The 27,351-nt window shown below is 43.1% G+C and overlaps 1 protein-coding gene and 1 long non-coding RNA gene across 5 annotated transcripts in view; one reads left to right on the top strand and one right to left on the bottom strand.

Moving 5' to 3' along the window:
• ten1 (TEN1 subunit of CST complex) overlaps positions 1-26,689 on the bottom strand; it is a 42,672-nt gene extending 15,983 nt beyond the window's left edge. For 2 of the 4 annotated variants that reach the window (XM_048562215.2, XM_048562217.2), the window contains exon 1: positions 149-264. Coding sequence is in view for 1 of the 4 variants with exons in the window: in XM_059638976.1 (XP_059494959.1) it covers positions 149-237 (89 nt within the window). In the remaining 3 variants the exon portion in view is untranslated. Of the gene's footprint in view, positions 1-148; positions 309-26,573 lie in introns of those variants that run through there. The other 2 variants (XM_048562216.2, XM_059638976.1) reach the window with 2 other exon arrangements.
• On the top strand, positions 50-5,166 carry LOC132206158 (uncharacterized). Its single transcript, XR_009442866.1, has 2 exons — positions 50-451; positions 4,051-5,166. It is a non-coding gene; the product is annotated as an uncharacterized LOC132206158 (long non-coding RNA).
• Positions 26,690-27,351: the final 662 nt, after the last annotated feature.

A 27,351-nucleotide genomic window follows, 5' to 3' on the forward strand; every position in this document is an offset into this window, starting at 1 on the left:
TACCCTTAGCGCCTCCCCAAACAGCGATCTCCATCCCAGACCCCAGCCCCTACCCTAGATCTGCCCTCCCGGACCACGCCCTATTTAACACCCGCTCCGTTCTCATTCGAAAGAATGCCAGCCTAAATTGTAATAAAAATACACCCACCGCTGAATACTCAGAGACCCGGCGGGGAGGAATCCCCTAGAGCTACGAGCATCCCCGCCGGATAGTGACAGCGAGAGGGAGCGGGGCATTCAGCCCCGCGCGCCTTTTCCGTTTCGATTCCAACGGTCGGGGCGGTGCGCTGTCGGGTCAGGTGACTGGGTCACCGCGGCGACCATTACCATGACAACCATTTCCATGACAACTGTCACCAGGGTCATTGCGGCCTACATCACCTGCAGCCTTCACTGATAGTTATCACACACAGCCGGGTGAACTCAATAGGATTGGAGAAGAAACCTTCAGGTTTGACCGTAATCTCTGTCAATATTATGTGAAACAGTCGCCTGAAGTGACAGCAGCGTTGGCAACAGTGATTTCTAAAATTAACTCCTAACCTTAGCGGGTGGGACGTTAAATGAAGACTCCTGGCTCTGGGCTCAAAATATTTTCAGGAAGAGTGGAACTTTGGGAAACGCCCCGGGGGAAATATCCACTTCTGCCAATCAACATCGCCAAAACTGTTTCTGATGAAGGGTATAGATCCGAAACGTCAGCTTTTGTGCTCCTGAGATGCTGCTTGGCCTGCTGTGTTCATCCAGCCTCACATTTTATTATCTTGGAATTCTCCAGCATCTGCAGTTCCCATTATCTCTCTCCCTAAAACTGTTGTGGAATCTTGCTGTTCACAGATTGGCGTCTGCAGTAATTTTGCTTTTTTTTTAAAGAAAAACACACAATTCGCTGTTGATCACTTTGGAACTTCGAGGTTATGAAAACAGGCACCAAAGGTGATGCAAATCCACATCTGATACTGCAGAGCGACAGTTGAGGAGAGGTAAAGATTTATCAACAACGAAGGCCTACTGTATTATCAGCGTTACAAGTTATTTTTAAATTTGTCCCGGGGTAGAAGCATAAAGAATAGGAGCACTGTAAGTGATAATGGGAACTGCAGATGCTGGAGAATCCAAGATAATAAAGTGTGGAGCTGGATGAACACAGCAGGCCAAGCAGCATCTCAGGAGCACAAAAGCTGAAGTTTCGGGCCTATACCCTTCATCAGAGAGGGGGATGGGGAGAGGGAACTGGAATAAATAGGGAGAGAGGGGAAGGTGGACCGAAGATGGAGAGAAGATAGGTGGAGAGGAGAGTATTGGGGTGGGAGGAACGGATGGGTAAGAGGAAGAACAGGTTAGGGAGGCAGAGTCAGGCTGGACTGGTTTTGGGATGCAGTGGGGGGAGGGGATGAACTGGGCTGGTTTTGGGATGCGGTGGGGGAAGGGGAGATTTTGAAGCTGGTGAAATCCACATTGATACCATTGGGCTGCAGGGTTCCCAAGCGGAATATGAGTTGCTGTTCCTGCAACCTTTGGGTGGCATCATTGTGGCACTGCAGGAGACCCATGATGGACATGTCATCTAAAGAATGGGAGGGGGAGTGGAAATGGTTTGCGACTGGGAGGTGCAGTTGTTTATTGCGAACCAAGCGGAGGTGTTCTGCAAAGCGGTCCCCAAGCCTCCGCTTGGTTTCCCCAATGTAGAGGAAGCCACACCGGGTACAATGGATACAATATACCACATTCGCAGATGTGCAGGTGAACCTCTGCTAAATATGGAAAGTCATCTTGGGGCCTGGGATAGGGGTGAGGGAGGAGGTGTGGGGGCAAGTGTAGCATTTCCTGCGGTTGCAGGGGGAGGTGCCGGGTGTGGTGGGGTTGGGGGGCAGTGTGGAACGAACAAGGGAGTCACGGAGAGAGTGGTCTCTCCGGAAAGCAAAGGGTGGGGATGGAAAAATGCCTTGGGTGGTGGGGTCGGATTGTAGATGGCGGAAGTGTCGGAGGATGATGCGTTGTATCCGGAGGTTGGTGGGATGGTGGGTGAGAACGAGGGGGATCCTCTTTGGGCAGTTGTGGCGGGGGCGGGGTGTGAGGGATGTGTTGCGGGAAATGCGGGAGATGGGGTCAAGGGCGTTCTCGACCACTGTGGGGGGGAAAGTTGCGGTCCTTGAAGAACTTGGACATCTGGGATGTGCGGGAGTGGAATGCCTCATCGTGGGAGCAGATGCAGCGGAGGCAGGGGAATTGGGAATAGGGGATGGAATTTTTGCAGGAGGGTGAGTGGGAGGAGGTGTATTCTCGGTAGCTGTGGGAGTCGGTGGGCTTGAAATGGACATCAGTTACAAGCTGGTTGCCTGAGATGGAGACTGAGAGGTCCAGGAAGGTGAGGGATGTGCTGGAGATGGCCCAGGTGAACTGAAGGTTGGGGTGGAAGGTGTTGGTGAAGTGGATGAACTGTTCGAGCTCCTCTGGGGAGCAAGAGGCGGCGCCGATACAGTCATCAATGTAACGGAGGAAGAGGTTGGGTTTGGGGCCTGTGTAAGTGCGAAAGCGGGACTGTTCCACATAACCTACAAAGAGGCAGGCATAGCTGGGGCCCATGCGGGTGCCCATGGCCACCCCCTTTGTCTGTAGGAAGTGGGACGAATCGAAAGAGAAGTTGTTGAGGGTGAGGACGAGTTCGGCTAGGCGGATGAGGCTATCGGTGGAGGGGGACTTGTCGGGCCTGCGGGACAGGAAGAAGCGGAGGGCCTTGAGGCCATCTGCATGCGGAATACAGGTGTATAGGGACTGGACGTCCATGGTGAAAATGAGGTGTGGGGGGTCAGGGAATTGGGAGTCCTGGAGGAGTTGGAGGGCGTGGGTGGTGTCACGCACATAGGTAGGCAGTTCCTGGACCAAAGGGGAGAAAATGGAGTCCAGATAGGTGGAGATAAGTTCGGTAGGGCAGGAACAGGCTGAGACAATGGGTCGACCAGGGCAGGCAGGTTTGTGGATTTTGGGAAGGAGATAGAAACGGGCCGTGCGGGGTTGGGGAACAATGAGGTTGGAGGCTGTGGGTGGGAGGTCCCCTGAGGTGATGAGGTCAAGTGTTTATTGCGAACCGAGCAATCTGGCCTTTCAAGCCTGCTCCGCCATTCAATATGATCATCCAATTCAGTACCTTATTCCAGCTTTCTCCTTGGGACCCTTTAGCCTTAAGAGCTAATGGGAACTGCAGATGCCGGAGAATCTGAGATGACAAGGTGTGGGGCTGGATGAACGCAGCAGGCCGAGCAGCATCAGAGGAGCAGGAAAGCTGACGTTTCAGGCTTAGTTTCTGATGAAGGGCCTAGGCCCGAAACATCAGCTTTTCTGCTCCTCTGATGCTGCTGGGCCTGCTGTGTTCATCCAGCTCCACACTTGTTATCTAAGCCTTAAGAGCTATATCAATTTTGATGGTACCATCAAAGCTACAACCCTGCTCATGGTGAGGATTGAATGTGACCACCTTGAACCACCAAGAGCCCCATGCTAGAAATTCTTGTATATTGACCCAGAAGCCTTTAATTTACCATTTTTCTCGCTGTAAAATACATGTGACAATAAAATCATTCATTAAAGTTTTGGCAAAGATCTCTAGTTCAGGTTGTGGGTGAGGTTGTTGACTTGCTTGCCGAGCTGGCTTGTTCTCACCCAGACGTTATGTCATCATGCTAGGTGACATTGTCAGTAAAGCCTCCGATGAAGCGATGTTATTCTACTCCGCTTAGAATTTATACTGTCTGGTCTGTATACGAAGTAGAATAACATCACTTCATCGGAGGCGCCACTGATGATCTCACCTAACATGGTGGTGAGATGGCTGAACAAGAACAAGCCAGCTCGGCAAGTAAGTCAACAACCTCAAAATCGTTTATTCATTTCATAAAACCATGAAGGAACAGGAATGTATGTCCAAGGCTTCATGGGTTTGATGGTAGTTTCCAAGTTTTAGTTTTTCTCCATATTCATTATGTTAGTGTCTTTCCCAATGTTCCCTCCACATATACACTCAAAATACATTTTCTGTATCTTGTGTTCCAGTAACATCTGGATATCAAGGATACCTACATCAGGCTCCTACCTGTTGACTACAGTTTCACCTTCAAACACCATAATTCCAAACAAATTCATCTCTAAATCTGAGACCCAGGTTTTGGCACCTCCCTGTGCAACTGGATCCTTGACTTCCTGACCCGTAGACCACAATCAGTAAGAATGGGTGACAACACCTCCTCCACCATAATAGTCAACACCTGTGCTCTGCGAGGCTGCATACTCAGACCTCTACTATATTCCTTATACACTCACAACTGTGGCCAGATTCCAACCTGACTCCATTTACAAGTTTGCTGATGACACCACTGCTGTAGGATCTCAAACAAAGACACGACAAAATACAGAAAAGAGATCAAGTGCTTACGGGCATGGTTAAAGATAACATTCTCTCCACCAACATCAGCAAAATAAAGGAGCTGGTCATTGACTTCAGGAAGTAGAATGGAGGGCATGCTAAGGTGGAGATCGTCAAAAGTGTCAAGTTCCTGGCAGTAATGATCACCAGCAATCTGTCCTCGTCCACCCACGTCAACACTACAGTTAAGAAAACGTAGCAATGTTTATACTTTTTCAGGAGGCTAAGGAAATTCGGCATGTCCACAAGGATTCTTAACCATTTTTATAGATGTTCAATAGAAAGTACCCAATCTGGATGCATCACGGCATGGTATGGCAACAGCTCTTCCTAATACCGCAAGAAGCTACAGAGAGTCATGAACACAACCCAATCCATCACGTAAACCAGACTTCTATCCATTGACTCCAGCTATACTTCCTGCTGCCTCGGAAAGCAACTAACATACTCAAAGACCCCTGCCACCCCAGTAATACTGTCTTCCGTGCTCCTCTGTCAGGCAGAAGATATACAAGCTTGAATGCACGTACAAATGGATTATTTCCTGCTGTTATCAGTCTTTTTAACGGACCTCTCAAATGTTAATGCTGATCTCTGCACCTTATCTGCAGCTGGAACACTGTATTCTGCACTCTGTTCTGCTACCCTAATGTGCTTTGTATGGTACAATTTACCTGTATAGCACACAAAACAAGTTTTCACTGTATATTGGTACATGTGACAACAATAAATCAAATTCAATAGGGGGAGATGGTGAAATGGTGGACATGTCACTGGAATAGTATTCCAGAGCTCAAGGTCTTAGGGCACAGGTTCAAATACTACATGGCAGCTGGTGGAATCCGAATTCAATAAAATAATAATCCATCTGTTGGCTACTGTAAAAATTCAGCTGGATAACTAATTTACATTATGGAAGGAAATCTGACATCCTTATCCATTCTGGCTTACATATGGTTCCAGATCCACATAAATGTGATTGACTCTTAGCTGTCCTCTGAAATGGGCCAGAAATATTCAGGTAATTAGGGATGGGCAACAAATGCAAGCCTTGCTGATGATACCAATGTTCTAAAGAATGAACCAGTACACAACTTTCACCCAGTAAACCATAATTTTCTCATAATCTTGATAGCCATTTCTTTTCCTCATTATGGTCATTCATGGAGCTCTGCCCCATTAACTCAGTAGAAACAGTCCATGGATTTGTTACAACAAAAACAGAGTTACTGGAAAAGCTCAGCAGGTCTGGCATTATCTGTAAAGTAAAAAACAGAGTTAACTTTTCGCATCCAGTGACCCTTCCTCAGAACCAGTTCTGAGGAAGGGTCACCGGACCCAAAATGTTAACTGCTTTTTCCTTCACACATGCAGCCAGACCTGCTGAGCTTTCCCAGCAACTTTGTTTTTGTTTCTGATTTACAGCATCCACAGTTCTTATGGTTTTTACCCATGGAGTTATTAATTTTCTTCAATTGGTTCTATTCAATTATGTCTAGGAATAAAAGAAAGACTTGCGTTTTTACACAGCATCTTTCACAATCTCAAGATGACACAAAGTGCTTTGTGACCATTGAAATGCTTTAGAAGTGTGGTGGCTGTTGTAACGTAGGAAAAGCAGTGACCAGTTTTCTCTCATTGAGATCTGATAAACAATGAGGTAAATGATCACACTTGTTTGTTGTTGTCGAATAATGGATATTTGACCAAGTACATTCCATTCGAATGGGTTACATTTCAATATTCATTCGAAAGTGCAGCATTTCCAAGAGTTCAACAATTTCCATTACTTCATTGGCACCTATAGAGTCCCTTGACTGTGGAAAGAGCCTATTGGATCTGCACTGACCACCCAAAGAGCATCCCAACCAAACTCAGCCCTAAACCTAAATCCGTATTTACCATGGCTAATTCACCTAGCCTGCACATCACTGGACACTACAGCCAATTTAGCATGGCCAGTCCACCTAACTGCACATTTTGGACAGTGGGAGGAAACCGAAACACCCAGCGAAGCCCAATCAGATGGAGGGAGAACATGCAAACTCCACACAGACAGTCAACTGAGGCTGGAATCAAACCCAGGTTCTTGGCACTATGAGGCAGCAGTGCTAACCACTGAGCCACCGTGCCACCCACTGTGTAGGCCTAGATTATGCACACAAGTTGCTGGAGTCAGACTTGAGACTAATTTATAGGTGAGAATCCTTTCACTGAGTCAAAATGGACATGCCATAGAGCCATCTATTCACCATTAGTTTTGATTTTTAGATAAATTTGTTCCTTGAAGGTGGTAGTTGAAATAGTTAGTTCCTATTCCTTGTTGTGCCAGAGTATTAAGAATGAACTGTGTACTTAATGTGAGATTGCAGTCACATGTAGACCAAATCAGGTAGAGATGGAAGATTCTTTTAAATTGATGATATTAGTGAAGCAGTTATATTTTTACAAAAATCCAGAAATTTTTGAAGTAATGCTTTTTGGTGCCAGACCCTAAATTACCAGATTCTTTTTGAATTTTGGTTCATAATTTGCTTTTGAGACTTCTGAACTCATGACACCAGTGTTGCTATTTCATTGTCATAACTCATTTCAAATCCAGCTATTGTATCATTAATCCCAGTAAAAATGCCTTTTTCCCATTCATCCCACTGAAATGTCTATGTCCATTAATTCCAACAGAAATAACCCTATTCCACTCTTCCTATTAGTTAATCTTTTGTGGTCTATTCAACCCAGTACCATTAATTTGGGTAGAGACAGTTTCCTTAATTCCATTAATCCAGCTATTCCCTATTATCTCAGTAGATACAGTCCCATCACATTAATCTGACTACATTCCTATTAGTTTCCTAATTTTACTTTGAAGACACAAGAGCATGAGAAATCTATGGCTTGTATAGAACAGATGCAACCACAGGGTGGTGGATGAGGAAAATTTGATTTTCATTATGTTCTCTCTCTGGAACCTGAAATCACTTAATATTGCCTTCTGACTAATCTTTTTTTAATTGTGTTTTCATTCTAGGGATATGAGTGTTACTGGTAGGCGAGGCATTTATTACTCATGATTAGTATTGATAGATTCTGCCACATCAGTGTGAAATAAGACTCATAAGCTAGACTGGCTAAGGTTGGCAATTTTTCTTAATTCCTGGAGATTAAGGAACTTGTTTTCTATATTTAAAGAAACAATCCACCATCTTCCTCATCACTTGCTGATGCCAGTTTCCTATTTCCAGGTTTTATAAAATTGAATTCAAATGATAACATTACTCTGGTACATTTGAACTCCCTGGGTTGTTAATCAGATCTTTAGAACACAACCATACAAATATGAAGCAGGAGTAGGCCACTCAGCCACTTCAGCCTGCTCTGCAATTCAATAAGATATGGTTGATTGGATTACTCCACACTCCCACCTAAACCTATGATAACTTTTCATTCCCTTGCTTATTAAGAATCTATCCATCACTGTTTTACAATAAAGTACTCTCAACCCTCAATTTTTTTCTTTCTCACCTCAGTCTTAAGTGGTGACCCCTTATTTTTAAATCAATGACCCCTAGTCATAGATTTTCCTGTAAGAGGAAACATCCTTTCCAAATCTTCTCTGTCAACACCTCTTAGGATCTTATATGTTTCAACTAAGTCACCTCCTACACTTCTAAACTCCAGCAGATACAAGCCTACTCTGCAAAACTCTCATAACACAACCTGTCCCATTCCAGCTTTAGTCTGATAATCCTTCTCTGAATTCCTAACATTTTCCCTATTACCCATGTTAAGCTAACAAGTCTGTTATTTCTTGCTTTCTATCTCCCTCCTTTAGGGTAAAAAAGAGCTATATTTGCTATTTTCCAATCTAATAGCATTCTTTCCTGAATCTGAAACTTTTGAAAAATTAAAACCAACACATCAACTATTTCACAAGCTACTTCTTTTAAGTTCTTAGAATGAAGTCCATGAGGACCTGTGAACTTGTCAGCCCACAAGTTCAACAATTTCTTTAGTACTATCCTGGTGATTGTAATTTTCATGAATTCCTGTCTTCCATTTTCTGATTTGCCAGTTATTTTTGAAATGTTTCTTGTAATATAGCCTAATCTAAGATTGGTTCCAGAATGTGCTTTTCTAAGAAACTATCCCAAAAACATTCTGTGAACCTTCTAAGATACCATTTGCCATTGGATTGGCAATGGTAGCCTGGAAGAAGAGTTGATAAAATCTTTGAGCAGCAGATCTGGAACCAAACATAGAGCTGTTTATTTTAGATAACAAAGTCAAGGATGAGGTTAGTCGGTAGGAAATGGAGGTGTGGCTTGAGGTGGGAGGAGGGGATAGGTGAGAGCAAGAACAGGTTAGGAAGGCGGGGACGAGCTGGGCTGGGTTTGGGATGCAGTCAGGGGAGGGGAGATTTTGAAGCTTGTGAAATCTGGATTGATACCATTGGGTTGCTGGGTTCCCAAGCAGAATATGAGTTGCTGTTCCTGCAACCTTCGGATGGCATTGTTGTGGCACTGAAGGAGGCCCGGATGGACATGTCGTCTAAGGAATGTGAGGGGCAGTTGAAATGGTTCACGACTGGGAGGTGCAGTTTTTTTTTTACACTTGTGTAATGAGGCAAAGTTAATTAATTACTCCACAGTAAAAGGCGCCTCTAGGCAGTGGTGACTATACGGTGTTTTAATTTCAATTTGGAATGGAACAAAAGTGGGTCTAAGACTAGTATTTTAAACTTAAATAAGGACAACTATGTAAGTGTGGAAGTTGAGGTAAACTGTGATACCAGGCCAGGAGATAGAAAACAGAAATGCAATGGCAGATATTTAAGGAGATATTTCAAAATACTCAGGATAAGTATATTCTTATTGTAAAGAAAAATTCTGAAGGAGGAATCCAACATCTTTAGTTCAAAGAAGTTAAGGACGGCATCAGACTTAAGGAAAAAAAGATTATAATTGCAGAAAGGTAGCCGTGAAATACTAGTCCAGTAACCTGTCCATGCTGTCATACACTAGACTCCGCATACCCAGTAATGACAGAACAACACTGCACATCAGTGCAAAAAGACTTGTGCTCGCAACTTGCCGTGCTCTAGCTAAGTTTTTCCAGTACAACACTGGTGCCTAATGGCAATGTGGAGATGTGCACAAATCCAACCCAATCAATCAATCAGTTACCACCCAAACAGCCTATTGTCATTCATCAGTAAAATGGAAGGTGTCACCAACAGTACCATTAAGCAACACCTATTTAGCAATAATCTGTTCGCTAATGGGCAGCACGGTAGTTCAGTCATTAGCACTGCTGCCTCACAGCACCAGGGACCCTTTTTTGATTTCAATTTTGGGTGACTGTCTGTATGGATTTGCATATTATCCCTGTATCTGCAGGGGTTTCCCCCTGGGTACTACACTTTCCTCCCACAGTCCAAAGATGTGCAGGTTAGTTGGATTAGCCATAGGAAATGCAGGGTTACAGGGATAGGGGGGGGGGGAGAGCGAGGGAAAGGTTGGTCAGTGTAGATTTGATGGGCTAAATGGCCTGCTTCTACACTGTAGGAAATCTATGATTCTAATGCTCAGTTTGAGTTCCTGAGCCACTCTGTTCCTGAAGTTGGAACTAGACATGAACAAAAGAGCTGACTTCCAGAGATGAGGTATAAGTGACTGCACTTGACCAAGTGTGGTATCAAGGAGACCCAGCAAAACTATTGTCAATTGGAATCAGGGGAAAATTCTCCGCTGATTGTTGTCAAAAGCAGTACAAAGTATGATAGTGTGGTTGCTCAAAGTCAGTCATCTTAGCTATAGGATATCTTTGCAGGAGTAGACATTTTCTAGTCAACATCTTCAGAGATGCTATAACAGAGTCTGGAACAGGTGAGAGTTTAACAGGGCACTACCACTTCACCACAAGAATCCCATGAGTTTCTTCGGTTAGGTATTTTAATCAACTTGTTCCAACACATTTCTAGGGCATGTAGAACTTGAATCTGGGTCTCTTGGCTCAGATGTAGAGACACGACAACTGTGCCACAAAAGCCCCCAGTTTCTCAAGGTGATGTCCTGGACCTAATAGTCTTCAGAAGATTTGTCAATTATCTTTGCTCCATCATAAAGCCAGAACTGGTGATATTCCTAGGTGTTTGTATAATGTTCAACACCATTCATGGCTTCACTACTGAAGCAGTTTATGTTGCAATTCAGCAAGATAGTAACAATATCAAGGCTTAGGGTGACAAGTGGCAAGTAATATTACCATTACATGTGTGCCAGGCAATGGCCATCTCTAACAAGAGAGAATCTAGCCATCATCCTTTGACATTCAATGGGATTACAGTGACTGAATCCCCTATCAACTTTCTAGGAGTTGACAATGACCAGAAACTGGATTAGCCATATAAATGCTATGGTTACAAGAGCAGATCAGAAAACTGCACCAAGTAACTCACCTCCTGACTCCTCAACTGCCAAGTAAAAGGCAAGTTAGGATTGTGATGAAATATTCCCCACATACCTGGATAAGTATAGCTCAACAATGTTGCAGAAGCTTGGTACCATCCAGGAAAATACAGCCCATACTAAATTGGGACCACATCCACAAACATTCAGTCATTCACCAGCAATGCTCATTAGCAGCAGTGTGCAACATCTACAAGATGCACTACAGAAATTCCCCAAGGCTCCTATTTAGCTCTTCCCAGACCCACAATCTAAAAATACAAGGATAACAGATATATGGGGACACAATCACCTACAAGCTCCTCTCCAAACCAGACAGCATCCTGACTGAGAAATATATCCACATTCCATTAGCATAGCTGGGTAAAAATCCTGGAACTCCTTCTCTAAGATAGTGACTGTACATAAACTACTGTGGTCCATTTGGTGTAAGACAGTAGCTCAACACCAACTTCTCAGGGGCAACTAGGGTTGGGTAATAAACATTTGTTCAGACAACTTCCACATCTCATGAATGAATAAAGAAAAGGTAAAGGTAGAGTCAAGGAAAGATATAGCAAGAACTGCAGATGCTGGAGTCAAAGACAACACAGTGTGGAGCTGGAGGAACACAGCAGGCCAGGCAGCACCAGAGGAACAGGAAAGTTGATGTTTCAGGTCAGGACCCTTCTTCAGAAATGGGGAGGGGGAAGGGAGCCAGGAAATAAATAGAGGAGGGGTGGGGCTACAAAAGGTACATGGGATGGTGATAGGTGAGTGCAAGGAGGCAGTGGTCGGGATTGGTCAGTGGGATGCGAGGAGTGGATAGGTGGGAGAGAAGATGGACAGGTTGTGGCAGGTCATGAGGAGATGAGATGGAGGTTTTGGACATAGGATAGGCCTAGGATGGACGTGCCATCCAGGGAGTGGGAGGGGGAGTTAAAATGGTTGGCGACTGGAAAGTTGTTGGCATTTGTCACATAAAAAGTGTAGATGCTATACGAAACAGTCTCCGAGTCTACACTTGGTCTCACCAATGTAAAGGAGGCAACATTGGGAGCAGTGGATACAGTAGACTGTCCATCCTGGGACTCCTCCAATGTCTCAATGACAGTACCCGCAAACTGGAGGAGCAACACCTCATTATCTGTCTCAGAAGCCTATAACCTGATGGCCCAAATATGGAATTCACCACTTTTAAAATCTCCCCAACCCCAGCCTCATCCCATGTCCAAGCCTCCCTCTCATCCCTGCTTCCTTGACTTTGAACTGTCCATCTTCTTTCCCACCTATCCGCCCTATCCACCTCACTGACCAATCTCCACCACTCCCTACCTGTGCTCACCTATCACCATCCCAGCTATCTTCCCCAACCCCACCTCCCATCTCTATTTATTTCTGAATTCGCTTCCCCCTCCCCTATTCTGAGGTAGAATCACTAAATATCTTTTAAGGCAGAGTTAGATTCTGGTTAGGCAGGGCAATCAAAGCTTATCAAGGTTAAATGAGAATGTGAAATTTGTAACACAAACATACACTTCATGATCTTAATGAACGGCTGAGCAGGCATAAGGGGCCAAATGGACTCGTTCTACGACAAATTTGTACGTTCATCTCTAGTTTTTCAAATTTATATGTGAATTAAAATTTCTTGATTATTGCAGTACTTTTATGACAGGCTCCGATTACTTCCTTTTTAGGCCACATCCCACCATGTGGTTTTTCCACTAACACAAATGGCGTACATTCTCTTATAATTTCTTATCTCTATACAAACTGCTTCTATGTCCTGGTTTCCTGAATTTAAGTCATCCTTCCCCATTGTACCAAATACCATCATTGATTTACAGAGTTACCCCTCCAAGTTTTCCGAGCTTCTTGTCCTTCCTAAAAGATACAATCCATTTAATATTCAGGTCCTAATCTATGTCATTCTGCAGCATATCTCTGTATTACAAGTCCACTAATCTGTCTCTGCTATCGTATCCTAGACTTAACACCCTTTCATCTTTGCCATGCACTCATATGCTTTAATGGTAATTATTAGGATAATCTAAGTGGTCTGTCATCTGAAGTGGAAACAGATTTTACAACACTATTGTTCTTTTTACTGGAGTACACAGTGCACACTGCATAACATGAGGTAGCAAGAGAAAGCAAAGTGAATCAATGGAGATAAACCAACAGTGTCTATTGTACAAAGGCTTTGCGGCTTTGCAGAAATTGTTCAGTTTCATTAACTGGCTTTCTGTGTGTTTATCAGCCACGGTGAGGTTGGTAATCTTCGCCTGGTACGAATTAGAGGATTTCTGCGAGAGCAAATGATTTATCGAGTCCAGTATCCTGTCAAGATAAAATTACTGAACCATGAGCTTATTGCTCACAGCAAGTCAGACTGGAGTGAAATTGAGGCTGAGATTAATGAAGGAAAGCATTGCAAGTTATTACGTGTAAAAGCTTTATCTTAGAGTAGCACTAATGTCAGTTGAATATAGTAAAAGAGAAGCACAGAAAGAACAAGGCATTGTCACAGCAAAGTCAAGAATGTGATGATATCTGACACTGAAGGGCCATAGACCCAAGATGGATAATTAATAATGTTGCTGTTATGCTTCAGTCTCTTATTGACCTCACATCTTATATTTATCTAAGACCTGCACCAAGTCCTCTTCTCTCTCATCTCTGTGTTTGCTGATGTATGTCGGTTTGCAATCTGACAACATATAGAACATAGAACATTACAGCACAGTACAGGCCCTTCGGCCCTCGATGTTGTGCCGACCTGTCATACCAATCTCAAGCCCATCTAACCTACACTATTTCATGTACATCCATATGCTTATCCAATGATGACTTAAATGTACCTAAAGTTGGTGAATCTACTACCGTTGCAGGCAAAGCGTTCCATTCCCTTACTACTCTCTGAGTAAAGAAACTACCTCTGACATCTGTCCTATATTTTTCACTCCTCAATTTAAAGCTGTCCCCCCTCGTGCTCGCCATCACCATCCTAGGAAAAAGGCTCTCTTTATCCACCCTATCTAACCCTCTGATTATTTTATATGTTTCAATTAAGTCACCTCTCCACCTTCTTTCTAATGAAAACAGCCTCAAGTCCCTCAGCCTTTCCTCGTAAGACCTTCCCTCCATACCAGGCAACATCCTAGTAAATCTCCTCTGCACCCTTTCCAAAGCTTCCACGTCCTTCTTATAATGCGGTGACCAGAACTGTACACAATACTCCAAGTGTGGCCGCACCAGAGTTTTGTACAGCTTCACCATAACCTCTTGGTTCCGGAACTCAATCCCTCTATTAATAAAAGCTAAAACACTGTATGTCTTCTTAACAGATCTGTCAACCTGGGTGGCAACTTTCAAGGATCTGTGTACATGGACACTGAGATCTCTCTGCTCATCTACACTACTAAGAATCTTACCATTAGCCCAGTACTTTGCCTTCCGGTTACTCCTACCAAAGCGTATCACCTCACACTTGTCCGCATTAATGTCAATTTTAAACTTCAAACCCTCCTTTTCATAAACCTCCCTAGCTCTGTAACCTTCCAGCTTGATCATGCCCTCCAAGACGGTACTTCACCAATGCTGACCTCTTGTACATCCCTAATTTTAATTGTTTCACCATTTGTTGATTGTCAGCTGCTTAGGTCACCAGCTCTGGAATGCACTTCCAAAATCTCACGTCTTTGCCTTTAAGACATTCCTTGTTTTCTACCCCTTTGATCAAGACCTTACTCAGTTGTCCATCTCCATACATATCTTGGTGTCAAATTGTAGTTGATAATGCTCCCATAATGCACCTTTAGCATTTCTATGCTAAAGGCATATTGATGTTATAAAGATCAGCTCTCATCTAATTAAATGGCAATGTAGGTCCAAAGATCTGAATGGCTCTTTCCCAGCTCTATGTAACTAATTGCTACCTAGAGGACATGATACCTAATGTTCTTTAGTGCTGTTCCCTTTGTCATCAAATTGAACTAAACTTTATGTATGTGTGTACATGGAGACTGGATACACTGCCTTTTGGAACAAAAAACAGATGTGAGCCATTTTCTTACAACACCAACTTGGCACTCCACAATTTTCAGGCAAATCCTCATGTGAACTGAAAGTTGTGTCATTATTCTTTGCTGCACCAAGTCACTGTAACTCCATTTTAACAATTTGCTTTGATTTGCATTATTAGAAGTGCCACTTTTCAGTTTGATACTGAAATAACACCATGGACGCCAGTATCTCGTCAACAAGTCACCCTTTACTCTCACGTGCACAGTCCATGGAGTCTGAACGGCTAGCTCGTGGTTGAACAGGTGGATCGTCTTCTGGCTGACAGATATAAATAGGAGTCACAGGGATTCTCCTCACTCCATGGTCTGTCTCCAAGCTAGCTGTGGCCCTTCTAATAATGCAAATCAAAGCATATTGTTAAAATGGAGTTACAGTGATTTGGTGCAGCAAAGAATAATGACACAACTTTCAGTTCACATGAGGATTTGCCTGAAAATTGTGGAGTGCCAAGTTGGTGTTGTAAGAAAATGGCCCACATCTGTTTTTCATTCCAAAAGGCAGTGTATCCAGTCTCCATGTCCACACATACATAAAGTTTAGTTCAATTTGATACTTCGGTCACATTTGCTCTTTAAGTTGGTGTAAATCCCTGATACAATTTCAAAGAGCAGTGGAGTTTTTCACTAGTGTCTTGACCAATATTTATTTCTCAAACAACATCCTAAAAATACAGATAAATAGACATCATCACATTGCTGTTTGCTGTGCACAAAATGCTTATCGCATTTTCTACTTTACAACAGCAACCACATCAAAAAATTTCCAAGATTCAGCTTCCTTAATTGGAATGAAAATAGAACTGTTTCTACAGATGAATCAGATGAGACTGTTCAATCATTGATAAACAGAACTTAGTCTCAAACTGTCAGTAAAGTGAAATATTACAGCTGGGTTACTGTGTGTCCTTCATCTTCATCATCATCATCATAGAATACCTGTAATGTGGAAACAGGCCCTTCAGCCCAACAAGTCCACGCTGACCCTCACAGCATCCCACCCAGACCTATCCCTCGTAACCCACCTAATCTACACATCCCTGAGCAGAACAACTTTCAGTCAAAAATTCAATTCTTAAACATTCTATTTCTATAAAACTGGTGATACGAATAAATTGTCATTAAAAAAACTATCATGAACGCAAATTATAAAGTCAATGACTTGAGATGCTAATAAGTCTTTAAACATATATCATAAGAGACTCAAGCACCCAACACTTTCTTTAACATTTGCAATATACAGTTAAACAACACCGCCTCTCACCTTTGCAATCAATATACAGTTAAACTCACAATTAAGTATTCATGGATAATGTGGCAGCTTTGATCTCCAAACCTCGACCAACAATAAAATTATGAGTATAACTTTCAGGGTCCTAAGTGACTGTCCTCTACAGGTTTAATTTGAAGATCTATAAAGTTAAATGAATATTCCAAGGTGAAAAAAATTATTATTTTATCATGCAAATATAAATTATATACAGTAACTGCACAGAAAGAGGTCATTCAGGCTATCGGTCTCTGCTGGTTCTTTAACAGAGAAAATCAATTACTTCCACTCCCCAATGAGGCAGGCCGAGTGAGCTTTCTTGCCATAACTTACCAAATGCGCCACACTAACTACATATCCTGCCATATGTCGTCATTCATGTGCAATTCTGGTCCCATCTTACTATGTGTCATTTCTAATAAAACTGGCCAATTGGTGAACATCCATCAAAAGACTGGTATCTCTTGTGTCCATGCCATCGTTGGGAGCCTGCTGTACACTTAGAGAAATGTTGGCATCCGGCTTTGCCCCTCACTGCAACATTGTAGCAGTTCAGTCATGTAGTCATGCTGCCCACAGCACATAGCCCATATGGCTAATACTCCATTGCGCATACCTCATTCTCTCACACTATTGGTTATGTAACCACCACACCTCTCAGTTTACTTGTCAGTAGCTACATTCCATCTGAACCTCCTCTAAGTCAGCATTACCATGTCCTCAATGCCTCCTGTGGACTACCATCTTATCATTTGTCCAGCAGGGAAACATCATAAACATCTGTCAAAGAATTGAAGCTACCTTGCTGAATGTGTTTAAGGCAAGGCTAGATAAATTTTTGAACAGTAAAGGAATTAAGCGTTATGGTGTGTGGGTACGTAAGTGGAGCTGAGTCTCAAAAAGATCAGCCATGATCTTATTGAATGACAGGGCAGGCTCGAGGGCTGAATGGCCTACTCCTGCTGCTAGTTCTTATGTTCTTATGTACTTATGTACTTACTGTAAGTCCAAACATGAGGTTTTATTTGCGGATAGAAAAAGTAAATGCAACCAAAACCAATAGAAGGCGTGGTTTACCCCACAAAGCAGACCAGATTTTGACATCATGACCAATGCATACTTTACAGTCCACACAGATCCTGCACCAAGCTCTCATCTATTGCACTCGGGTGTCAGTGAGATTCTATCAGGCTTGTAGTGCCTGACACAGCTGAGGTCTGTCATGAACAATGGAGCTTCCTCCTTTCCGGCAGCCTGCTGCCATTCCTCCAGCATATTGCCTCATTGTATGCTCCAATTGAGCAGAGCATGCCATGCCATGTTAATGCAGCACACTCTGTCAAGACTAGACTGGAGGGCTGCCACAGATCAATCCAAGCAGTGGAACTGCATCTTCAATAGACCTGTATCATGTTCCATCACAACCCTGGTCGGGGCATGTGCAGCATCAACACCAGTCTGGAGGTTCTTCATTAACCTCATGAGCTGTGGTCACAGTGGGTAGCTCTCGTCCACCTGGATTCTCAAATGCAGCAGAGTGTTCCAGGATTTAGGATTTATGGCAGCTGCCAGGGTATTGGACACACACTTACAGCAAGTGTTAACAGTGATCACAGTTCATCTGAACATTCATGGATTGGAATCGCGTCCTGTAGATGAATTCTAAAGTGTGGTGATATGGTTCTCAGTGTCATGTGGATGCAAACATTGCCCCAGGTGCAGGGTGCCAATCAAGCTCTATTCCCAAATCCTACTGGAATGAAATGAACCAGTGAGACCTTACAGAGATGGCATTGATCACTCTCCTGATATTTTTGTGGGTGCATAACTGAGATCTCACACAGGTCTCCCTTCGCTGTCTTAAAGGAGCCAGATGTGGAGAAGTTCAAACTTTTGTCACCTTCACAGTCACTTAGAGGACAGCGTCTCACTCCTACAGTTTCAGGTCCCACTCCAGTAAACCAGCATAATCCTGTCACAGAAGTATAGCACGTACTGAGCTTGTACCCTCACTGCACCTCGCTAATTCCCAGGAAATGAGTCAAAAGCAGAGTAACTCTGGGCCTCCTGTGACTATCACACATCCTAAGGGGTGCTGTGGCAATGAACTCTCCCTCTGCTCCATCCTGCTGTTTCTCCTGGGGTTGTAACCGGCCCTGCATCCACCTTTGTTTTAGGCAGAAAACCACTGCAACCAACATCCCATCAGTGTCAGAGTACTGTCATCTCAGTGGAAATGACCTAATTTCAGAACAGAAGTTGCTGGAAAAGCTCAGTTCTGAGGAAGGGTCACCAGACCCAAAGCATTAACTCTGATTTCTCTTCACACATGCTGCCAGAACTGCTGAGCTTTTCCAGCAACTTCTGTTTTTGTTTCTGATTTATAGCATCCACAATTCTTTTCGTTTTTAATTTATGCCAAAAAGGCTGTTGGATTTCAGAAGTGTCATTGCTGACATACCCTGCAGATGAGAAATGAGCACACTTCACCGCACAGTGAGACCTACTGACTGCACCATGAAAAAGATGGACATGTCTCCATCATCTCTCCACCTTCAGATTTAGTCTGTGCAGCAACTTGGTGAAGGGATTGCACTGACTGAGTGACTACCAAATGTATTTGTGAAGAGAGAGTGTCTAACCCAGACCCACATCAACTGTTCAAAATCTCACTGTATTCAGTACAGACCATCATTACACACTCATAACAAGTGAAGAAGAGATGATGTGAAGCTCACACAGGACCCTTGGAGGTTGCACAAATAGTGGTTCATCTTTAACAAATGTTGGCTTTTTGTAGCATCATTGCTGCTAACTTCAACATTGTCGAGATCCCAAGTTCAATTTGCAAGCACCATGGTGCAAGTCACCTTTGACCAGTATCTGACCCTGAATACCATCACTGCATGCAGAGCAAATGGGCAGTGAAATGCAGGGAATGCAGTTCATGGTGAGCAGTCAGCACCAGATGCCACATCGTCAGAAGTAATGTCCCCACTACCCAGGTCTTCATGTTTCTTTTCACCTTGCATTACCCTGCAAGCCCATTTCTGTCTATGCTGCACAACTGGAAACTGATTAAAACCATTCATAATTTTAAACACCTCTGTCAAATCTTCCACTTTCTCTCTTTCAGTCATGCTGTCTGGAAGCCAACCCAACTTTTTCAATCTCTCCAACTTCACTAAAGTCTCTCATCTATGATGAATCTCCTCCAAATGGTGGGAACCACAAGGGATAGAGTACCTTACCTCCTCCACCAACTCTGATTTATCCCTCTCCTTATCTCTGTCTCTCACTTTTGGTGTTATTGAATTGTTCTGGATAGGCTTTGCACTTAAATTAAACTATTGGAAATACAGGTGATAACAGAGTGAAGCTGGATGAACACAGCAGGCCAAGCAGCAACTCAGGAACACAAAAGCTGACGTTTCGGATCTAGACGCTTCATCGGAGAGGGGGATGGGGAGAGGGTTCTGAAATAAGTAGGGAGAGAGGGGCAGGCGGGCCAAAAATGGATAGAGGAGAAGATAGGTGGAGAGGAGAGTATAGGTGGGGAGTGGATAGGTCAGTCTGGGGAGGACGGACAAGTCAAGGAGGCGGATGAGGTTAATTGGTGGGAAATGGAGGTGCAGCTTGAGGTGGGAGGAGGGGATAGGTGAGAGGAAGAACAGTTTAGGTAGGCGGGGACAAGCTGGGCTGGTTTTGGGATGCAGTTGGGGGAGGGGAGATTTTGAAGCTTGTGAAGTCCACATCGATACCATTGGGCTGCAGGGTTCCCAAGTGGAATATGAGTCACTGTTCCTGCAACCTTCAGGTGGCATCATTGTGGCATTGCAGGAGGCCCAGAATGGACATGTTGTCTAAGGAATGGGAGGGGGAGTTAAAATGGTTCGTGACTGAGAGGTGCAGTTGTTTATTATGAACCGAGCAGAGGTGTTCTGCAAAGTGGTCCCCAAGCCTCCGCTTGGTTTCCCCAATGTAGGGGAAGCCACAACAGGTACAGTAGATGCACTATACCACATTGGCAGATGTGCAGGTGAACATCTGCTTAATATGGAAAGTCATCTTGGGACCTGGGATGGGGGTGAGGGAGGAGGTGTGGGGACAAGTGTAGCACTTCCTGCAGTTGCCAGGCAAGGTGCCAGGTGTGGTGGGGTTGGAGGGGACTGTGGAGCGGACAAGGGAGTCAGAGAGAATGGTCTCTCCAGAGAGCAGACAAGGGTGGGAATTGAGGAAACCAAGCAGAGGCTTGGGGACCACTTTGCTGAACACCTCTGCTTGGTTCACAATAAACAACTGCACCTCCCAGTCACAAACCATTTTAACTCCCCCTCCCATTCTTTAGACAACATGTCCATCATGGGCCTCCTGCAGTGCCACAATGATGCCACCCAAAGGTTGCAGGAACAGCAACTCATATTCCACTTGGGAACCCCGCAGCCCAATGGTATCAATGTGGACTTCACAAGCTTCAAAATCTCCCCTTGCCCACTGCATCACAAAACCAGCCCAGCTCATCCCCACCTCCCTAACCTGTTCTTCCTCTCACCTTAAGCCACACCTCCATTTCCCACTAGCTAACCTCAACCCACCTCCTTGACTTGTCCATCCTCCCCAGACTGACCTATCCCCTCCCCACCTATACTCTCCTCTATACCAGTCTTCTCCTCTATCCATCTTCAGTCAGCCTCCCCCCTCTCCCTATTTATTTCAGAACCCTCTCCCCATCCCTCTTTTCCGATGAAGCATCTAGGCCCAAAACATCAGCTTTTGTGCTCCTGAGATGCTGCTTGGCCTGCTGTGTTCATCCAGCTTCACATTTTGTGATCTTGGATTCTCCAGCATCTGCAGTTCCCATTATCTCTTATCTCTGGAAATACAGGTGGTTTAATTGTGGTAGTTAATTGGTGAAAATTGCCACAGATGACTTGGTGGTGGAAAAAAAAACTGCCAGATTGTGTGTGATATCACCTCTGGATATATAGGAAAAATAAAATAAATCTCCTCCATATCCTGCCCCTGGCCATCACAATCTTCCTGAAACCCAGAATCAAACAATGCACCAACTGAGGCCTAACTAGCTGAAATAACTTTACAGAGGCTGGTAGCCTGTCACCAAATCACCCTTTCCTTACATGTGCATAGTGCAATGGCCAGTCAGCTCAAAGTCAGTGCCTGCAATCAGGCAATTCTGAATCCCCTGTTATATCTACAACCTAGAAATCCCTGATTGGAGCTGTTAATCTGAGCCAATCAAGGATCTCAGTCACTAAGATCCACCTGGTTCTATTCACAGCCCTAGTGTTTTAAAAGGTTTGTCATAACTTCATTGCTTAGCGTGCTATTCATCTATAAGTGGAGAATGGGTTTGAGAAACGTATCAGCCCATGATTGAATAGCAGAACAGGCTCAATGGGCTATATGGCCTAATTTTGCTCCTATATTTATGATTGTAATAAAGCAAGGATTCCATATGGCCTTTTTCTTAGTAGCCTCTTTAACTTGTTCTACCAAATTTTTAAAATTTAGGTATATACATTCCCAGGTGCCTCTTTCTACCCAATGCCTTTTAAAATTGTTGCTTATATTGTCACTCAGTCTTCTTACTAAAATGTATCACCTCACATTTCTCAGTGCAAAATTTAATTTGCCATGTTTGCCCATTTCATCAAGCTGTCTCAGTCCTCTTGAAGTTTGAGATTACCTACTTCTTTGTTTACTTCATATTTGAGTTTCGAATCCACTACGGACTTTGTTATTATGCCCTCAATATCAAATCCAGTTATTAATTTAGATTAAAGGGAGAAGCATGATGCAATACAGTGAGTGTAGCAGTTTTATGAGGATTTGTTTGTTCGGATTTTTTTATGGCTGCGCTGTCCTTTAAGCAAAATGACATATTAATCTAAATACATTTCATAAAAATTCTTTGTGAATAGAGAGAGAAGATTGGACTTAGGAGCAGACCAAGGCCTGTGAGGCACCTGACATTTAATCAGCTCGTGGTATCTCCACTTCTCTGTCTGCTCTTCCCTCCCCCCCCCCCCCCACATAGTTTTGACTCCCTGCTCTGTCAAAAATCTATTTAATTCAGCTTTGAAGACTTAAAGAGCCAGTTTCTATTATCTATGTGGAGTATAATTCCACAGACTAACAGCACTCAGGAGAAGAAAATTTCTCCTCATCTCCTTCAAAGCAAGTCCTCTTATTCTTGAAATTTGTGCTCTCTCTTACAAGGGGGTTTGTTGTGTCCAGTCTGTTATACAAGATCATTGTTCTGAAGGGATTATTATTCATGTTACATTGGCTTCGTCCATTCCACTGATGCCACACACAGTCTGTGAGTTGAATCATAAAGCCATGGAGTCATACAGCACAGAAACAGATACTTCGATCCAACTTATCCATGCCAACCAGATTTCCCAAGCGAAACAAGTCGCATCTGTTTGGCCCATTTCCCTCTAACCCTCAGAGTTGTATTCTAGCTTTCGAAGAGTCTATATATATTCATTTTTTTTCCATCATGCGGGAAACTTTTGTGTTATGTAAGATCAGTGCCTCTTCTGTAGATATTCTATGGTAGTATATCCTCCTAAAGCTTACACACTTCTTTCTCACTAATTCTCCATGTAATTCACAACACCACTTTCTCTTCCTACTGCCCAATATGGTTCTTTATCCACATCCGGCCAAATTGAGGTATTGGAAATCTCAAAATAAAGAACATCTGCTGAATGAAAAATAATATTGATATAAAAGAGTGTAACGTCAGCTTACAGTGGCGTGGTGAATAATTCTTAAATGTAGACCATTCTGGTTTGCCTGCAGTCCCTTAATCTGATTCACTGCACAGTCCTGAGTACAGATCAACCACTGGCCGGATTATAAATCCCCTTCATTCACCCCAGGGCCTGCCAGTTACTGTCGACACAAACTTTTCAGCTGATAACAGTCTGTGAAATAAATGTACACAAAAAAGCTGCTGTCAGAATTTGACTGAAAATTAGCTGTCATTAAATGTGGGCAGAATTTTCACATCCAACCAGCTCCCAGCTGGCTACTGAATCAGCCAATCAGAAAATACCTCTGAATGCCAACAAAATGGGAATCATATTTTACCGATTTACCTTTTCTAGTTATTTACATTGGGTCTAAAATGAAGAAAAAGACCATTCACCCCATTGGTCTAACTCAATGTTTACGTTCATCATGTGACCCCCCCCCCCACCACCCACATTAATTAATCTCACTGTTCCACGGGCTTCAATTCCTTTCTCCGTCAGATGTTCATCCACCTGCCTCCCTAAATCTATACTGGATAGATGTTTCCTCTTGTGAGAGACTAAAACAAAGCAGTTATAGTTGCCTCTGTTTCAAGACAGAACGAGGGGAAATGTTTTCGCTCAAAAAGGGGACATTAGGCTGCAGAATTGTCTTACGTAGGCGGTAGTGGAGACTGAGTCCTATGATGTATTCAAGGCTGAGTTAAATAGATTTCTGATAGATAAAGGGTGTTAAGAGGATGGGCTCAGACAAGGAAGAGAAGCTGAGACCACCAGCTGGATCAATCATAAACTTGTTGAATGGTGGAGTCATCTCAAAGGGGTCAATGACCACATCCTATATCTAAATATATCTGTTATTTGTCCCAACCATGCTGTATGGCACTGAGTTCCAAGTTCACTCCCTATTCTCTAGGAAAAGAGGTTTCTCCCAAATTCCCATGTTTCCCAGTTGAAGAATTTACATGTTGAGGTCAATGCAGCCCATGAAAGGTGAGGGAGACAAGGACGGGGCTAAATAAAAATGGAGCTGGAAGTGGAGACTCCTAGTTTTGTTTTAATTGATCTATTTTCCTAATCAATCTGCTCGGACATGTTATTACACACTTCTGAAGCCAGTGGAACTTGAACCCAGGCCCCTTGGTCCAGGGGTTGGGACAAAACCACTGCATCACAAGAAGGCTCATGGGGACCCTCATTTTTTTTTAAATGTAACCTATTTTTCTAATCAATCTGTTTAGTCATATTATTACACGCCTCTGGAGCAGGTGCCATCTTGAACCCAGGCCTCCCTCTCCAGCAGTAGGGACTCTCTCTCTCCACCACAGGAAGGCCTAGTTTAGCTTTATAAACGCCCACGGATACAATTGAATGTTTACATACAATTTCCTAATTTTGGCTTCAACTAGATTTGTTAATTTTTTAAAAAATTTTAACCTATTTGTCTAATCGATCTGTTCAGAGATGTTATTACACTCCTCTGGAACAGGTAGAACTTGAACCCAAGCCTCCTGGTCCAGTAGTAAGGACGCTATATCTGTAGCGCCAGAGGGCCCATAGGGCCCTAGTTTTGGTCTCACCACTTGAGTGAAAACATCTGCTCTAAGTCTGCGTTATTAAACCCATTCATAATTTTAATGATTTATTTTAGGCCACACTTTATCTTCTCTTTACTGGAGAATAATCCCAAACAGTTCTGTCATTGCTGCTTGTTAGAAATCTTTTAGTCTTGGTATCATCTTTGATTTTTTTGCACTATCTCTCGTGTCTTTTGATTTTTTATTAATAATTTGGAGATCAGAATTGTTTACAAAGCTCCAAGTGCAGTCCAACCACAGTTCTGTGCAAGTTTTACATAATTTCTCTGCTTTTCATTTCTATCCCTCAGGAAAGGAACCTCAATGCTTTTGTCACTTTTTCTAAGCCAACATGTTTGTGGTTCAAGGGGATATTGCTGTGTATCAGCTGTCACTTCTGATTTGTAACTTACACTTCTTCAAGATATTTCAATGTATTTTAAGTAACTGTTGAAAGATGTGTATCATTCCAAGTCATTTACTTTTTCCAGCAATCATTCTTCAACACCTGATCTCACGTGACGCGGCCAGTACCAGTAAGAGAACTCGTCATTCTTCACTGTATTCATTTGACATTAGAGGTACTGTCTGTGTTATTAGACCTGAAACTGAATAATATAGGTGGAATTCTAAACACAACAGTTGACTTTAACACGGACAAGCTCTGGGTTATTCATTTTGCCTCTACTGTTCTAGCATAGGTTTAGAGAAAGATTCATACCTTACAGGGTTAAACATTCATTTAAACAAGAGGATTGAACAATTTCTGAAGAAGGGCTAGGCCCGAAACGTCAGCTATCCAGCTCCTCTGATGCTGCTTGGCCTGCTGTGTTCATCCAGCTCTACACCTTGTTATCTAGGATTGAACAAATAGCAGGTTGCTAACAGATGGAGAGATTAACCAACTCTTGAAGCAGCAGTAAGCTTTAATGAGTGAAATTTGGGGAAGGGGAGCTTGATTTTGTTTAACCTGTTCTGATGAAAATAACTGATCTGAAATATTAACAGTATTTTTCCTCTCTCAATAGATTCTGCTTCTTGTGCTGAATATTTCTAGCATTCCCTACTCATGTTTCAGGTTTGTGGTCCCACAAGTGAATATAAAAAGAATCCATGCTGTTTTGTTCTTCATTAACTTGCCGTGGTGTGCACTAGGGAAGGATGTTTGTTCAGAAGTAGGGGTGTCATCAGATCAGTGATGGGAAGCTAATCCTAATCGCATACCAGCACTCATCTGCAGTGGACAACAACCAGAGAATCACAGTGTGCACAGAAAAACCTACAAAAGAAGCAATACACCAGGTGTAAGGGAATATTTCACACGGATTTTTCAATTTTTTTCAATTGTTGAATATGTTGCAGCAGTTTGCACCATTATGCGGAGCACAAACCTACCACAGTCACAACTGCACCCTGTACAAGTAACGGTCACAAACACAGTACAATAGAAAGTGCTGGAGAAACTCAGCAGGTCTGGCAGCATTGGTGGAGAGAAAACAGCGTTAACATTTTGAGTCCTGTGCCTTTCTTCAAATGAACTAAAAACATAACTGTGTTTTCTCTCTGCAGACCTACTGAGTTTCTCTTTGTTTTTCTGCGTTTCAGATCTGCAGTTTTTAAGTAACTGTTGAAAGATGTCTATCACTACAAGTCATTTGCTTTTTCCAACTATCACTCTATAATTCCTAATCACATATGATACTGTCAGTGCCAGTCAGACAAATCAGATCTGCAGGTCTTTGTTTTATTTAAGTCATGTCATTCCCATGCTGGTCAGCTACAGGACACTTAATTAACTACACAACATGCTAACTCTGAGAACTTTACACCATCCTATTAATTATTGTTATCTGGTATTGTTGTACCTCCATCTGGACATGATTGTGTCCCTGACCTTAATCAAATTCTATTAACATGTGCATCTACCACTTAAGGTTTGGAGTGGTCTAAAACAAAGGAAATAACATTCCTCTCACAGATGCTGACTAACCTGTTTTCAGCATCTTCAGTCTCTTTCATAGACTTTTAGCATCTTGTCGTATTTTGCTTTTAATGCCACGCAGATGGTTAGTTTTGGGAATTCTGGGTCCTTCTTGAAGTGATTCAGCAAGAGAGCAGCAGGCTGCTGTACTGTCAGTACCCACCTGAGGGCAGCTGTGAGCTGTGAGCACATTGGCCACTGACGGCACGGTATAGGGCAGAAGGAGGAGTCATCTCCATGAAGATAAATCATCGTGGATTAGAAACTTCACCTCACTGAAACTGGAAACAGCACCAGCAATGTACAATTCTGAGCAATTGTGTGATTGCTGTAGAAATAGTCTCAGCTTCTTTTTTCACCAACATCCACCTTTTGTCCCAGTGTACTGCAGATTGATCAAGTTTTCAATGATGCTCCTGACTAAACATTGCTATTTCTCTTTATGACCTGTTTCCATTTATTGTCAAACATTGGTTGTGAAAGGGTCAAGTCAACATGAAGTGTTTGGCTTCGTGGCTCCTAATTTGGGGGTGGGGAGGAAGATCAGTTTTCACAGGATCTGGGTGTCATGGGCTGGATCAGTATTCAGTTTGGCCCTCGATGTTGCGCCGACCTGTGAACTAATCTAAGCCCCTCCCCCTATACTATCCCATCATTATCCATATGCTATCCAACCAGATCAAACTCCCTCAAACTATTCAGAAGATACTCTGGACCCTAACTTTTTCTTATTTTAAAGGTAAGTGTAAGGTATTGCATTCCAGATGCAATTTGATTGGTCGGGCTA

Source organism: Stegostoma tigrinum, chromosome 32 (genome assembly GCF_030684315.1).
Source record: "Stegostoma tigrinum isolate sSteTig4 chromosome 32, sSteTig4.hap1, whole genome shotgun sequence".
NCBI classification, from domain to species: Eukaryota; Metazoa; Chordata; class Chondrichthyes; order Orectolobiformes; family Stegostomatidae; genus Stegostoma; species Stegostoma tigrinum.